Source organism: Buteo buteo, chromosome 3 (assembly GCF_964188355.1).
Source record: "Buteo buteo chromosome 3, bButBut1.hap1.1, whole genome shotgun sequence".
Taxonomy (NCBI): Eukaryota; Metazoa; Chordata; class Aves; order Accipitriformes; family Accipitridae; genus Buteo; species Buteo buteo.
Window position 1 is genome coordinate 47,052,431 of NC_134173.1, and position 15,784 is coordinate 47,068,214.

The following is a 15,784-nucleotide window of genomic DNA, read 5'->3' on the forward strand; positions in this document are numbered from 1 at the left end:
TACAACGACGGCATTAAAGTACCTCTAAAAACCACTAAAAATACTTTACAAGGGCAGAGGGAAGTATCCGTACAAAAGCTGACTGCATCCAAAACTCCCTGCAAAAAAAAACCCATGCGAGTGGGAATATGCTTTGGGAAACTAGCTGCTTAAAAAAAACTTAATATGCTTATCTTAATAATCCTGATGCCACTGCCATGTTTCCATTTTTGTACAAACTTCCTTTTCTCCCTCAACCCGTAAAGCTGTACTTCCTTTACTTCAGCCACAGGCCACCATAACTGGACTCAACCCCAGTGTCACTTCATTCCAAAAACAACAATATTCCTCACAAGCCACACTGGCTGCTTTCCAGATTGGGGGGGAGGCAGGAGAGGGAGGGGATATGCTAATTTAAAAACACATACAAAAAAAACCCACCCCAACAACAGTCACCGAACACACTGCTCCAATTCTGGATCAATTTGCATTGCCAACAGATAAACAATTTTAACTTAATTGTGCAATATTAACACTATATAGCTGCTAAAGAAGACACAGTTCAGGATGAGGATTTCTGATTTTCATCTGATTTACTATGTAATCAGTTGGTGCAATTCCATCAAAAAACTTTTGATTAAACACCAATTAAAAAACCACCAATAGCTACAAGACAGTTTAGCACCAGCCAACCTGCCGTATAACTCTGTTGTTCTTTATAAACAATTTTTTCATTCTGACTTTGTGATCATCTCTTTCCATTTTCTGAAATAGATGTAAGCATGCTAAGTGTTAGGGACTGCCAACAAAACTTCCATCTGGTAAGAAAACAAAAGTCACAGGATTTTTTTTTTTAAACAAGGTTTTAGCAACATTTTTGATCCACTACAGAACAAATATGCAGCTCAATGGGGGAAGTGAAAGAAGGAATCAGTATATTTCAGCCTAGTTTATTAATGGAAAATGATAATGAAATGTATATATTTAAGATGATACACATTTCAAAAGTTCAGCCAAAACAAGAGCTCAATAACTGCAAGACTCTTTTCAGGCCAGTCTGAACAGCTAGGCTATGCTCTAGGGACAGGAATAAGCCACTTTTCTGAGCAAGAAAGAAATCAGGAGTAAAGTTCACAGCAAAATACAACAAGCAGCAATGAGAAACACCAAACTTATTACCAAGATAACATCATGCAAGTAAAAAATATTTAAATTAAATCCCCGGAAGGACAAAGGTTTTGGTTTATTTGTACTACTTCATACAGTATTTCCAGTTCAAGTTCCTGTAACAGAGTTTTTTTACATAAAAAGGCTCTAATTTTTGCCATCCCCAAACGGCATCCTCACTGGAAGGAAAGAATGCATTGAATTTCCATTTCGCCAGAAATCTCTATTCATACTGGAATACAAAGAGATAAGACAGATTCTCGTAATGATGCTTGGAAATAATCTGCCCTGAATTTCAATGTATTATTACATTTTCAAGTATACTTTGCATTTAATTACTCACTTCACCAGTGGTTGCTCATTACACATAAACCATGTCAATCTAATCACTCTAAGCATTTGTAAACTGCTGCTCTCGTAACAATACAGAAGATAATGCATTTTAAGGTCACTGTATGTGTTCTTTACAATATATAGTATGCATTGATGTATAGTAATGTAGTATTCATTTTCAACCAGACTAGGACAAAACCCTTATCTTCACCATTTCACTGAATATACAAAATGATCCATAGAATATATTTTCTAGATATTAAAATACAAATCTAAACATTTATGTTGCCAGGATTCACAATACGGTGTTAGGCAGCAAGAACTGGAGTCAGCAAGAAGTTTCTATGCTTTCATCATCACGTGCACATCAGTGCTTATCTGACTAAATATAACGCATCTACAAAAACCATGTACCCCAGCACCAGCCTAAGGTGTTTCTGAATTATACAGCATCTATCCAGATGAATGACAGAAACTTTCACTCCCACATTTGAAATTCAGTACCCATCCAGGTACCTGTTGTACCCCAAATAAAACAACGACCAACTTGTGACATCTGTAATTCTGCACTAACTGGCAGAAAAGCATAGATGTTAAAAAGGGACAGGGAGGTGTTACTAAGATTACCAGGTAAGACAGTGAGGAACACTGGGAATCCATGGTCCTTCCCATACACCATTTTCAGGTCTAAACAAAAATGTCTCAAAGATATCTGAGCCTTTTTCTCTCCACCACATGAACAAAGGGATGACGCCGTGAAAGTATGGCAGCTTCCCTTCCCATCCCATAAACAGCCACAGTAAGTTCCTTACAGAAAAGTACATGACATGACTTCTAAGGTAATCAGACACCAATTAGTAACAATTACCAAATATTAATACTAATTATTGAATGCGTGCATCTTCAAAATTTGCTTGCAATGTTTAAGTCTCAACGAAACGACTCCACGCTCTGTATTCTGGGTATGCTGTGCATGCCAGTGGACGACTTGCAGTCACCGCTCTGCAAACCTGGCTAGCTGGGTTCAACTGGACAAGGGCCCTGGGCATGGCATCTCTGGGAAGATCTCAGCAGAGGTCTTTCAGCCTTGTTTTCTTAAATAAAACAAGACCTTGAGAAACACATTGCCTCTAAACATCTAAAAATTAAGAAGCTAGCTTGGAAAGCCTTAAATAGAAGGCAAGTGGAGGATCACAGTTGCTAAAAACAGGTTTCTTTTTCATTTAGCAATCCTGTTGCCGCACTTCAAGCTGTGCTAAACACGCTCACCACTGAGCACTCGCGTAATCCACCAGGCTAAAAAGGACTTGGAGGGCTAAGAATGGGCAGCCATAATTGCCTTCCCAATTATTGGTTTCACAAACGGTGAGTTTAAAATGAACTCAAACAATTACCACCTTTTCTCACAGCGACGTACGTGCCTGGCCATCCAAGCGGGAAGGGTGCCTGCCGGGAAGCAGGTTCCCCTCGCCTCTCCTGCGGCGAAGGCAGCGTGAGCAGTGCCCAGTGCCACCGGGGCAAGCTGTGGCCACGCACAGGACAAGAGAAGGACTGGAAACATGTGCCCTGGGCTGGCCAAGGAGCACTGAAGGACAGAAGAGGAGGACACACCTGGGTGCTGCTGGCCACCTCTGGGAAAGTTTAAAAAGACTAGAATTGGAGATAAAAACGAGCATGCTAATGCAGGGTAGCAGGGAAGTTCAAACAAACTTTTTTGTTCTTATTTCTATTACGTTACTGGTTGTAATTACAAGCTGTAATTAGTGAGAGCCATCAAATCAGGTGTTCCTACTGCACTGGCTGAAGCTCCAAAACCTCACATCAGGGTATTTCCTATGATATGCCTATGAACATCTGTTTTCTCTGAAATGACAATTTTTCCTACTTGCCAGAGATGCAAAGAGGGACCTAGAAGCCAGTGGGCAAGTATCTACTGTCTTTGCTGTCCCTAATTTTGATTCTGTCTATATTAAGAAGTTGTCCACAACAGCTTAAGGTTTAAGTAGCTTAATACAGCCTTGTGTATAGACTGTCTTACGGACAGAAATATCAATCTGGCCTGTATTTCCCAGATTTCATGTGCAAATAAAATATCTTTAAATTCAACCATTTCAAGACCATTGCTGAAGATGTATGAGAAACTCCACTTGTTTCTCTTTTCATTTGTTGGTGATTTGGGATTGGCAAGGATGGCAGTGGTTCAAAGCAGAAGGGAGAAATACCATCACTTCTTCTACCATCTCATTCAGGATCAAGCAAGCAGAGCTCCCAAAAATCAGACCACACAAGAGGCAGTGGGGAGCTCCCCACAGTTGGTAGAAGACTTTGAAATGCTGCCTCACTGCTTCTCAGTAAGAAACCCTTGATCAGTTCATCTGCATTTGAAAGCCCTCCTCCTCTGGCTGGATACAGATATACAGTGGAGTGTGTCTAGTGAAAAGAAAAACAGATTAGCTTTATTTTCAAGATCTCCTGCAAGTAAGGTGCAAAGAGGTGCAAGACTTCTAAGGTCAGAAGCTATCGTCTGACTTTGGAAGCAGCCAGCTGAGATGAGATGCTGCAGATCCTAGAGCACTTTAAAAGGGTATGGAAATGGAATCCATTTGCCTTAACATCCTGGGAATAAAGAGATTTTGCTCGTTTGTTTGTTTGTTTGTTTAAATGATGGGATTTCAGTGAAATTAAACCAAGGTAGTTCACAGATGTATTCAACTGCTGTAACTTCTGAATGAAATAGGTGCTGTGAATGAAAGCTTCAAGGTCCTGTGCTGATCCTTGAAGCTGAGAGCCTGGAGGAGGTATTACAAAATCACAATTAAGTGCACATCCTTATCTCCTCTAACTAATCTCAAACTTGTAAGTAGAAAACATGGTCCTTCAGAGGAGATCAAGAGGCAAGGAGTGCTGTCCCCTGTTAAGAGATTCTCCCAAATCTATGTTCAGCTCCAGACAAAAACATTTAGCAGTTTTCCTGTTCAGAGTGGGAGAGGTGCCAAAAATGAGTTTATTTTTGGGTCTGACTACACAGAGAAGTAGTATCACAGAGTTACATCTCATTATCCCTGGAAGCAATGGAGTAACACTCGTAGAAACCTGCAGAGGCCAAACGTGACCTTCTCCTCCTCAGCCACTCCAGAAACCAGCCCTCTCCCAAACCACTAGAGGGATGCAACGATGTCTCATGGGAGAAGAGCCTTCACACAGAACCTGAAGAACAATCAAGTCCGAAGTCAAGCCCGGCCCAACCAGCAGTCAAATGGCTGCTGGCCTCTAAAGGAGGAAGGCTTGCTCCCTTTCTTGCCTTTCTTTTCCTCCCTACTATGCATGCCCTAGCTGTGATATCCCATCTTTTTCTCTGCACTATCAACATGCTTGACAAGACCTTCCCTGAGTCACCCTCACTTACTGGAGTTACAGAGCCTACAGACTCTCTGCTGCACGTGTTTCCCGCTGTTTCACTAGCCCACAAAAATGCACAACGAATTCTGGCGCAAGCCCAAGGTAGCTAGTGCATGGTTGGGAGCTGGAGGAAGGCCGGAAGGCCAGAGAGGGGAATGCTTTACCCTTTTTGGAACTGACAAAACATTAAATCATTTCACCATGACTCCACAAACGCCGCCTGGTTTTACCCAGTGCCCGGGCACAAAGCGTGCTGTGCTGCAAAGGCTGCTGCTCCAGCAGAGAGACCTACCAGCATGGAAAGGGAACACCTGCAAGAACAACCACTTCTCTCCTGCCCTGACAAAGTAAGGACAATTGTCCAGAACGGTGGTGGCCACGCATGTTGAAGCAAAATATCACTATAAACCCTTAGCAGTCACCTGTTCACCCTTATTCATTTTTCTGCTTTTTCCATATAGCTCTAAGCCAGATGAGGACCACTTTCCATAGCCTTATGAACCATAAGCTAAAGAGGAACTACCACTAGCCTAGACCTAAGAGCAGCAAGAACTGCATCACAATTTTCTCTTTACAAGTATTTTAAAGCAGAAAAATCAGATATTTTTTTTCCTTTGGCAATACTTACATTTCTCACAATTACATTTAAAAAAAAAAGAGACTTCTTGAGAAATATGAGTTCGAAAGCATTTTTGATCCAAAGAGAGTTCTTACCGCCATTTCAAAGGCATATGCATGTATACATAAAAGATCAGGTTAGCTCAAACATTTAGCTCGCCAACTTCACAAAGTCCAGTTTATAGAAGGTGATTGTACAGTTTGTTCTCTACGTCAATATGATGCAGGCATTAGCCATTTTATCTGCTGAAGCAGAAAAAAAAATTAAGTAACCATCCAGTCTTATGACTGCTTGTCATAATTGCTCTGCCTATCTAAAGTTCAAGTAACCTTTTATCCACTATGTTAAAAAAATACATTAAAGATGGTAAAACAATAAACTATATCATTTCACACTTGAGTATCTAATCACTGAGGCATTTTATGTTCCCTCTGTTTCTGTGTCCAGTGATCATAACGGTCTTCTATAGTCTGAAGCAATACTTAAAAATTATTAGGACCACTGTGGAAAGGTTTTAGGAGACTAATGGATTCACCCTTGTGGTTTACCTAATTCGGCTGAAACCCCAAATCTGCTTAAACTTCCAGGACTTCTCCATCAACTTCAGCTGGCTCAGGTTTTTATGGAAATTTGATTCTTTATGTTTTGCAAAAACACCAACAAAAAGATCGGTATTTTTATCCAAAGTTCAAGCAACAGAAGTTGTTCAGTTTCCTGTCTTCATTAGTTTTGTTGTCAAACAACAAATACCACCCACACATGTACTTTTAATACAATGAGACAAATGTCACTGCAATCATCGTTTGGGACTGGAAAGTTTGGCAAGGTGCCAGAGCGGTGAAAGTGATCCCATCACAGATTGTTCAGCAACACCAATAATACTAAATTCCTACATGCTCTGTTTGGCAACATGCTACAGTGAGAAACAACACAAGTTCGTGAAATTGAAGCTGATCACCACAGGAGCTAATGAACACTCTTTCTATTCACTTCATATTTCCTGTTCAATTTTTACAAATAAACAAAAACACTAATAAGAGTGTCTCTCTCAGCCTGCCGTCCTTCTGTAGTCTTTGGGCTGGCCTCAAGCAGCGGGAATGGTTCAAGCTGCTCACTATTTTTAGAAATAAGCAATTCAGTAAATCACTTGAAAGTATTACAAAGCCAATGGGCTCTCTCATTCTGAGGGAAAAAAAATATAAAAGAGCATCATTGCTCAATCCACAGCAGTATTTACAGAGCAGACACCAGCCAGGTCAAAGCTCCCATCCTTGAGATGGCCAAATAGCACAGTCTGAGGCACAGATTTATCCCACAGTCTGCTAAGATCCCTCTGGTGCTCTCATATCACTGGCATTTCTAATCTAGCAGCTGGGAAAACAGAGAGTAGGACTCAAGGGTTCAAAGCTGATCTACAAGACTGTTAGGCTTCTCCCTAACCTTGGGTCAGAAGCAAGGTTGGAAGAGCACAGGGTCAGGAAAGGCATAAATGGTCCGTGCATCTGCACTTGTAGGACACATTACAAATGTTAATTACCAGACCATAAAAAGCATTTTCTGAATACTTAAGTTTTCAGATAAAAAAAAAAGTCACTTCTATCTTCAAGGAGGAGAACCCAGGGAACTACAGGCAGGTCAGCCTCACCTTGATTCCCAGGAACATGATGTGGCAGCTAATCCTGGAAACCATTTTCAGGCATGTGAAGGACAAGAAAATCATCATGAGCAGTCAGCATGGCTTCACCAAGGGGAAGTCATGCTTGGCCAGCCTGATGATCTTCTAGGACGAAACGACGGGCCTGGTAAATGAGAGGAGAACAGTGGATATTCTCTATCTAGACTTAAAGAAGGCTTTTGATGCCATCTCCCGTAACATGCTCATAGACAAGCTGTTGATGTATGGGCTGACTGAGCAGGCAGTGATGTCGGTTGGAAACTGGCTGAACGGATGGGCCCTGAAGGTGTTGATCAGCAGCACAAAGTCTAGTTGGAGGCCAGTAAATGGTGGTGTACCCCAGAGGTCAATCCTGCATCCAGTCCTGTTCAAGATCTTCATTACTGAACTGAACGATGGGGCAGAGTAAATCCTCTGCAAGTCTGCAGGTGACACAAAGCAGGGAGGAGCGGCTGATACACCGGATGGTCATACTGCCATCCAAAGGGACCTCGACAGGCTAGAGAAAGGAGCCAACAGGAACCTCATGAAGTTCAACAAAGGGAAATGCGAAGTCCTGCACCTGGGGAGGAACAACCCAAGGCACCAGTAAATGCTGGGGGCTGCCCAGCTGGAAAGCAGCTTTGCAGAAAAGGCGTGGGGGTCCTGGTGGACACCAAGTTGAACTTGAGCCAGAAATTTGCACTTGTGGCAAAGAAGGTGAATGGTAGCCTGGGCTGCATTGGGCAAAGTATTGCCAGCAGGTGGAAGGAGGTGATCCTGCGCCTCCACTCAGCACTGGCGAGGCCAGACCTGGAGTGCTGGGGCCAGTTCTGGGATCCCCAGTACAGGAGAGACACGGTGTCCTGGTTTTGGCTGGGATAGAGTTAATTTTCTATCTAGTAGCTGGTATAGTGTTATGCTTTGGGTTCGGTATGAGAAGAATGTTGGTAACACACTGATGTTTTCAGTTGTTGCTAAGTAGTGTTTACACCAAGTCAAGGATTTTTCAGCTTCTCATGCCCAGCCAGCAAAAAGGCTGGAGGGGCACAAGAAGTTGGGAGGGGACACAGCCAGGGCAGCTGACCCAAACTGGCCAAAGGAATACTCCATACCAGCTGACATCATGCCTAGTATATAAACTGGGGGAAGTTGGCCCAGGGGGATCACTGCTCGGGAACTAACTGGGCATCGGTCGGTCAACTGGTGAGCAACTGCATTGTGCATCACTTCTTTTGTATATTCCAATCCTTTTATTATTATTGTAACTTTATTGCTGTGATTATCATTAGTAGTTTATTCCTTTCTGTTCTGTTAAACTGTTGTGTCAACCCATGAATTTTACTTTTTCCCCCCCGATTTTCAACCCCATCCCACTGGGTGGTGGGGAGTGAGTGAGCGGCTGCGTGGTGCTTAGTTACCGGCTGGGTTAAACCATGACACATGGACATACTGAGAGAGTCCAGCAAAGGGCCACAAAGACAATGAACGCACTGCAGCATCTGTCCTGTCAGGGAAGGTTCGGAGAGCTGGAACTGTTCAGCCTGGAGAAGAGTGGGATCTTACTGATGTCTAGAAGTACCTGAAGGGAGGGTGCAAAGAAGACACAACCAGGCTCTTTTCACTGTTGCCCCATGACAGGACCAGAGCCAATGAGCACACACTGAAACACAGGAGGTTCCCTCTGAACATCAGGGAACACTTTTTCACTGTGAGGGTGACCGACCACTGGCACAGGTTGCCCGGGGAGGTTGTAGAGTCTCTGTTCTTGGAGATACTCAAAAGCCATCTGGGCATGGTCCTGGGCAGCCTGCTCTGGGTGTCCCTGTTTGAGCAGGGGAGGTGGACCAGATGACCTCCGGAGGTCCCTTCCTACCTCAACCATTCTGTGATTGTGTGATAAAGACTGAGCAGCACGTCTCTATCTACCAGTAAGTACTGTACACCTGAAGGCAGCCAACTGATCATTCTCAACTGAACTCATTCTAGACTGAAAACAGTCCAGCAAATAAGGATCAAAACTTTTAGTGGCTCCACTGTACCTCATTACTCTCACATAGTTACAGTTTTCTAATACAATTACTTTTAAGGGCAAAGTGGTGATGTTTGGTCAGTGTCCAACAAACAACAACGAGACTACATCAAAAATCCTCAGCAAATTACTCCCATCCATTCTTTTTTATGGGCCAGTGGAGAAAAAATACCATCTTACAATCTCACCACGCCAAGCTCTGCCTCCAGTAATGCATACTACATATAAACTTTTTTTATTTTTAATGAGGAAGAAAAAAAATCCCAAGTCTAGTCATGAAGTTTCCACACCAACTTCACTAGCCAGGTTTTCGCTCAAAGACTGCAAGAAACTGAATGAAGTTTGAAATTTAAAAATTAATTATCTAGTTACAAAAATATGGCTAAGCTGCTGGTGTTTATCTGCTGCTTTTGTCTCACCCTTTGGTTATTCCCTACAGTCCATCAGTATCCATTCATTATCTCTCGTGTTACTCTTCAACTTCACAGAAGAGGGTAGAGCAGGATCACGCTTGTTCTGAGTTTTACACAGCCTAGCTTAACAGGATCCTGCTCCAAGATCAGAACATGAGTTCTGGTGTTCTAATAACTAGTAGTATTTATAAAAATATCTTTATCGTTATTAGTCTGAGCAGGAACATATCAGTTTACTCTTAGGTTAGCACGCAAATTCCTAATGGGTTTTGGAGATCTCTCCACACTAAGCGAATGTGGTATCTGAAGTTTGCGTTTTGCAAATTGCCTGTTAAAATATATTTGCACACACGTATGAAAGCTAAATTAAATAGCACTTTGCTAATCAAGCAAAAAAAAAGTTTGTTTTGCCCAAGATGAGCCTATAGCCCATTCAAACAGTGAAGCTGAAAGTTTGATTTAAAGGACAACAATGAATTAACACCTGGCTTTAGAAAGAATGCAGAGAAAAGGAGAAAAGGAGCAGAGAGCAAATTCAACCCAGCCAAACAATGCACGTAAGGAACAGGCAACTGATTTCTTCCAGACAAACTCTGAAAATTCTTCTACATCCCATATACCACACAGATGTCTATCTTTTTAAAAAAGGCAGAAAATCAACCCAAAACAAAACAAACCACAAAAATCATGTCCAAAAGCATACTTTTTCCTGGACTGAGACTCCTATCAGTATCTGCCATCCCCGTGCTGAAACCTCTGGCACAGACCTGCATGTGCTCCATACTTCATACTTGTTGCAAATTCCACTTTGCAAGGTGGGCAAAACTGAGCCCAACGTGCATGATGTTGAAGTCTTGCTTACGCAGCTTGGGCCTTCATATTCCTCCAGCATCACAGCACAGCTCTCTGGGCCTTTAGTTTTCAGACTCTTCATCTGCCCGTTTCCCATGATCCTGGGAGCTGCATATTTGCAGGAACAAATCCATTTGCAGGAAATTCACCATTCTGAACTACCAAGAAGTGCTGACACACAAGCCAGTATCTCAAATGGATAATTTCATGGGTGGTTATGTTAAGGTAAAGGGCAGAGACCACGGAAACATAACGCTTGAGGAACAGGAGCAACCCCCATAGTCAGCTGGGTTAGAAATGTCCTCAGTCCATACTCTGAGCCTGGCAACAGAAATTGGGCTGGAGATAAAGTGGCAGCGCAACTGGGCTAAACAGAAGAAAGCACTAACCCATTTACTGTTTATCACAGTAGAGAAAACATTGCAACATGTTGGCAAGTTATCACAAGCCCGTGTTCATTACCAGCCCAAATCCTCAATCACAGCGCTCTAGTGATTTACAGGAAATTAGCATAGCTCTGCTACTTGCAGTGGGGCTTGCTTCTAAATACCAGATAAACTCAGCACTGCAGACTGCTGATGGACCCTACTTCAAAACCTTCTCTCTGTATCACCAAAACCAGCAGTTTCCACAGAGTGAATTAACCCCAGCACAGCACTAATGTGGCTGCCTGTGGTATCTGAACCAAGCTCCATACAAAAGATGAAATAAACAGGACTGCAAATTAATCCACGCTTCAAGACAATGTACTGGTAATTATGCTATTTATTCTTTTTTCATCTAATTTCAGATGGCTGGAAATCTAGATGCAGCTAAAGCAGCAAGTATGGGTTGCACAGAAAGAGTTTCAAGTGCAAAAGGAGTCTGTATAATCAGCACTTTGGTGTTCTGACAAAGCAAGAAATCCCAGCACTTCTCAACAAGGCTTTACAGGCTCTCAAAGTCTCTCTGGCTCTCCTGCCATTAGCCACCAGCTACACACAGCACGCTCATGCCTCTTCCAGTATCGTGTTAGAATAGCAGGGGGAAAAAAGAGCAAAAAAAGTGTTCTCCAGTGTCCTCCACTTGGACATCTATATGGCTACAGCAATATAAAGAAGCAATTTTTATATCTTCCCCATGACCAACAGTCCCACTCGCTCTCTTTTTTGTCATATCTGTTCTCTCCTTCCAAGACTTTAGAATTTGGAGAAATAAGATTTGTCTTTATAAAGTACTTCTTCCTCTCTCTCTCTCTCCCCCCACGCTTAAGAGCAAGGGTCAAAAACAGACCACCTGCGGTGCAACCACACAGTGGACTTCTTTCTGGTGGAGACAACATAGCTATAAGCTCTGATGGTGCAGGTACTTTTTTTTCCACTTGACTAGTTGACCAAATTCTCAGGCACTTTTAAAAAATATTCATTCCATTGCAGATCCTATGATGCATTCATCCACGTATCACAGGCACTCCACGGAAGTGACTTTGTGAAGAGCCCATGAAACCTCTAGCTTTAAAATGCCGTTCCAACCAAGGGCACAGACATCAAGTGGATGTGTGCATCATCTGTATCTATACCACATACCAAAATATTGCATGCTGCTTTTTAATTGCATTATCTGGATAGCATATACTGCAAAACCAGCACCCAGGCTACTTTGCTTTCAAGTCTGATTAAATTCTGAAGATCTTCTAGGACATTTCTTGTTCTGAAGAGTGCTAGACACCACAACAATTTATGCTCTCTCTCATCAGTGGACACCCCTTCAATTTCCTTTGCTCCCAGATCCCAATTCTGAAGGCCAAGTCAAGGAGTCAAATGCTCCTGACCCCACACCAGTTCTCCATTTGGCAGGAGTCCTGTTTTACAAACCACAGCTAGATCGTGCCAATCGTATTACCCTCCCACAGTTTTACAGTTGGACCTTGCATTCATTTTATGTCCACTTCTCTCATGTTTAATCTGTTGCTTTAAAATTACTTGGAAGAACCCTTAGATTAAGCTTTACATACTCCTACACCAACGACCCCTAAAGAAATATACAGAAGCCAAAGACAATTTCTTTAAAATGTTAAATTATAAGAGTTTTCTGAGTTTCTAGCACTCAAAAGTATAAATAGTGAAAGCAAAAACCGAGCAGGTCATGACAGTTAGAAATTATTCTTCCAAAGTGGGTAAATACCTGCACCTGGTTACTGAAGAGGACTTGAGAGTTTATTACACACACTAAAAGTAGCCAAATACGCATTACTCCACTCCATCTATGAGGCAGATTTACTGTCCAGGGAAGTAAATACATGCAAGTACAATGTTCTTACACGCACATATAGTCTTAAATGCAAAGCAGAAATACCAGCAACCTTTACTTACATTAACAGACCTACTACTCAAAAGCATGTTGAGGGCTGACAAAGAGAATAACCAACATTATATGCAGATTATACCTATGTAATTTGATATTTCAGATTACTGTGCTCCACTTGAGAATTTCACACTTTCTTCCTATTAGGCACAGAGAGGAAGCTTCTCTAAGCCTCCTCTACCACTTGGAGTTTCAGTGCGATGAGGAGACTGGTGGGACCAGAAGCCCATTATGGTACCCTTCATCCTTAGGCTACCAGTCAAGTGCCAAAAGGTTTTGTAGCAACAAAGTTGTCCCAGCCTGTTGGGCCTCAGCAGCACGGACAGTCTGACCCAGCCAGACCGTAACCACATCTCGTGGCCTTTGACAGACTGACTGAAGAGCTACACAGACAGGGTCCAATGACTCAAGTGGGTCAGATATATCCTGTCACTGCTATAACAAACTTGCTCTGAAGCAATATGGGGATAACTTGTAATTCTGCTGTTACTTTCCTTTAGGGATTTTTTGTTGTTGGTTGGTTGGTTTGGTTTTGGTTCCCTTTTTTTTTTTCTTCTGTGGATACAAGGAAGACCCCAATGATAATATGCTACTATGGCACTACCATTAGGCCAACCCTGATCTCTTGTTAAGTAAAAATCATTATCAAGATTTAAAATAAAAAAAAAAAAATCAATCCAAATGGATACCCTTTAGACTTCCATAGACATTTATTTTCCATAACCAGTGCACATCTATCACATGAATCCTCCGCAGACCTACACACAGACTTAACCCTACTGTCAGGGTTATCCCAAGAGAAAAATAATTACAGGAAACCCCTCACGATAAAATAATTTAGCCTAAGTCCGCAGGATTTCAGCCTGCGAGCGTGTTCAGCAGGTTGCTCCAAAACACACCAAATTCAGAGGACTGCCTGAGCGCGCTTCGACGGGATTTTAATAGGGCCTCTGCACAGTATTGCTCCGTTCAGAAACTTTTCACGAACCGCCCATCCAGGCCTCCTTACCGTAGCCACCTGCCCTCGCAGGAGCCCTCCAGCGCCCTGCCCAGCACCGTGTAACCCACGCACGCCGCAGGCACGACTCCAGGTCTTGAAGAAACCTCTGTGCAAGCGGCCAGCCCGCACAGCCTCCACTCCCCCCCCCCCCCCCCCCCAGCAGCCCCGCTGCCGCGCACTTTACCCAGGAAAACTCTTTCATTCTCGACACTCAAACTACTTCAGGTACCGGTGACTCCCCGCGCACGCCCCCTTTTAGCCGCGCAGCTGCCCGCCCCGGCCGCCCCCGGGCTCCGGACCCCCGGGGCCAGCCCGCCGCCGCCTTCCCGGCGGGCCGCAGCGGACACCCGCTTCCTCCGGCACTTGTAGAGCGCGGGCCCGTCCGCGCCCGGCCCCCCGCAGCCCCTCCAGCAGCACCCCAGCCGCGCCGGGGGCCGCCCCGCCGCCAGCCCGCCCCCAGCCCCGCCGGCAGCCGCAGGCCGCCCGGCCGGGACGGGCCACGGCGGCCGCCCCCCGGCCCGGGGCACCGGCCGGCCCGGCACCCCCGCCCGGGCCCCTCCAACGGCGCCGCGCCGGGCCGGGCCGGGCGGCTGCCGCCACCGCCCCGCTCCCGCCCTCGCCCTCCCGGGACGCACCTTCAGGCTCCCCCGCAGGGGGCCCTTGCCGTGGCCGGTCGGCGCCGGGGGGGGGCTCCCCAGGCCGCCCTCCTCCTCCTCCTCTTCCTCCTCCACCTCCACCACCACGTCCTCGTCTTCGTCCTCCTCCTCCAGCGCCGCGGCGGAGCCCTCCCGCCGGGGCGGCCTCCAGGCGCTCTCGGCCTTGGGGGGCCGGACCCCGTCCGCCTGCGCGGCCGCCGGCCCCGCGCTCAGCCGCCGGCTGCCCATGCTGGAGCGCTTGGCCAAGCGCCGCGCCTGCATGGTGCCGCCGCCCGCCCGGCCCGGCCCGGCCCGGCCCGCCTCCCGCCGCGCTCAGCCCCGGCTGCGGGCTGCGGGCAGCGGCCCCGCCGCGGCAGCGCCGAGCCCAAGGGGCGGCGGCGGCGCTCACCGGGGGGCGGCGGTGGGTGTGTGCGGCCGGCGCGCCGCGGCCATGGGGGCCCGCGGGCGCGGCGAGGCGGGCCCGGTGCCGGCGCGGCCGCCCCGCCGCTCGCCCACCTGCTCCCGCCGCCCTTCCTCCTCCTCCTCCTCCTCCTCCTCCTCCTCCTCCTCCTCCGGCGGCCTGCCTGCCTGCCTGCCCGCCCGGCCGGCCCGGCTGTCGGGCGCGGCGCGGGGTCCGCTCCCGCTCGCCCTTCCCCGCCGCCGCTGGTCCCCGGCACCAAAACCCGGACTGGATTCCCGCCGACCGCGGCTCCGCCAGGCGCTGCGCGGGGCCGCGCTGCCTCCGCCCGCAGCCGCAGGCGGGTTTCCCTGCGGCGCGGCGCGGCGCGGAGCGGCAGCGCGCCGGCCCCCGCCGCCCACCTGCTTCGCCCCGGGTACGCCGCGGGGAGGGGGGCGCCGGTCCGTCCCCGCCGCCGCACCCCCGCCGGCGTTTAGTCCGTTCAAACGGCAGGAGGGCCGGGGGTGCCCGGCAGCCTCCGCCCGCGGGACAGGCTGCCAGATGTCTCGGGCCTGGGTGAAAGAAAATGATTTCACCCCTCCCCAGAAAACACTGATGGAAAAAATGGAACTTCTGGGAAAAAAAGCTGAGAAGAAACGGGTTTTTCCCAGACGAATATTCGAAGCAGAGCTATCTATGCTCTGTTGTGGAGAAAACTCTCCAGGATGGCTAGGGAAATAACTCCCAGTTTAAATTGCAGTACTTCTGCACTTTAAGCTTTAAAATACCTTTCTGAAAAGTTTTTTAAATTAAAATAGTTTCCAAACAGAGCTTTAAGTTATTGCAGTCACCATTTAAATTTATTACAGGCTTCTATACCATTTATTAAAGCCTCCTGAAATTGAGTTATACTTAAGGTTGTCACGTGCTTTTCCTAACCTCTTCCTCTATAAGTAAGTTT

General features: G+C 46.1%; 1 protein-coding gene across 1 annotated transcript in view; it reads right to left on the reverse strand.

Moving 5' to 3' along the window:
- ZNF704 (zinc finger protein 704) overlaps positions 1–14,950 on the reverse strand; it is a 95,055-nt gene extending 80,105 nt beyond the window's left edge. The window contains exon 1 of the mRNA XM_075023490.1: positions 14,427–14,950. Coding sequence (XP_074879591.1) covers positions 14,427–14,708 — 282 coding nt within the window. The 5' untranslated portion in view covers positions 14,709–14,950. The remainder of the gene's footprint in view (positions 1–14,426) is intronic.
- Positions 14,951–15,784: the final 834 nt, after the last annotated feature.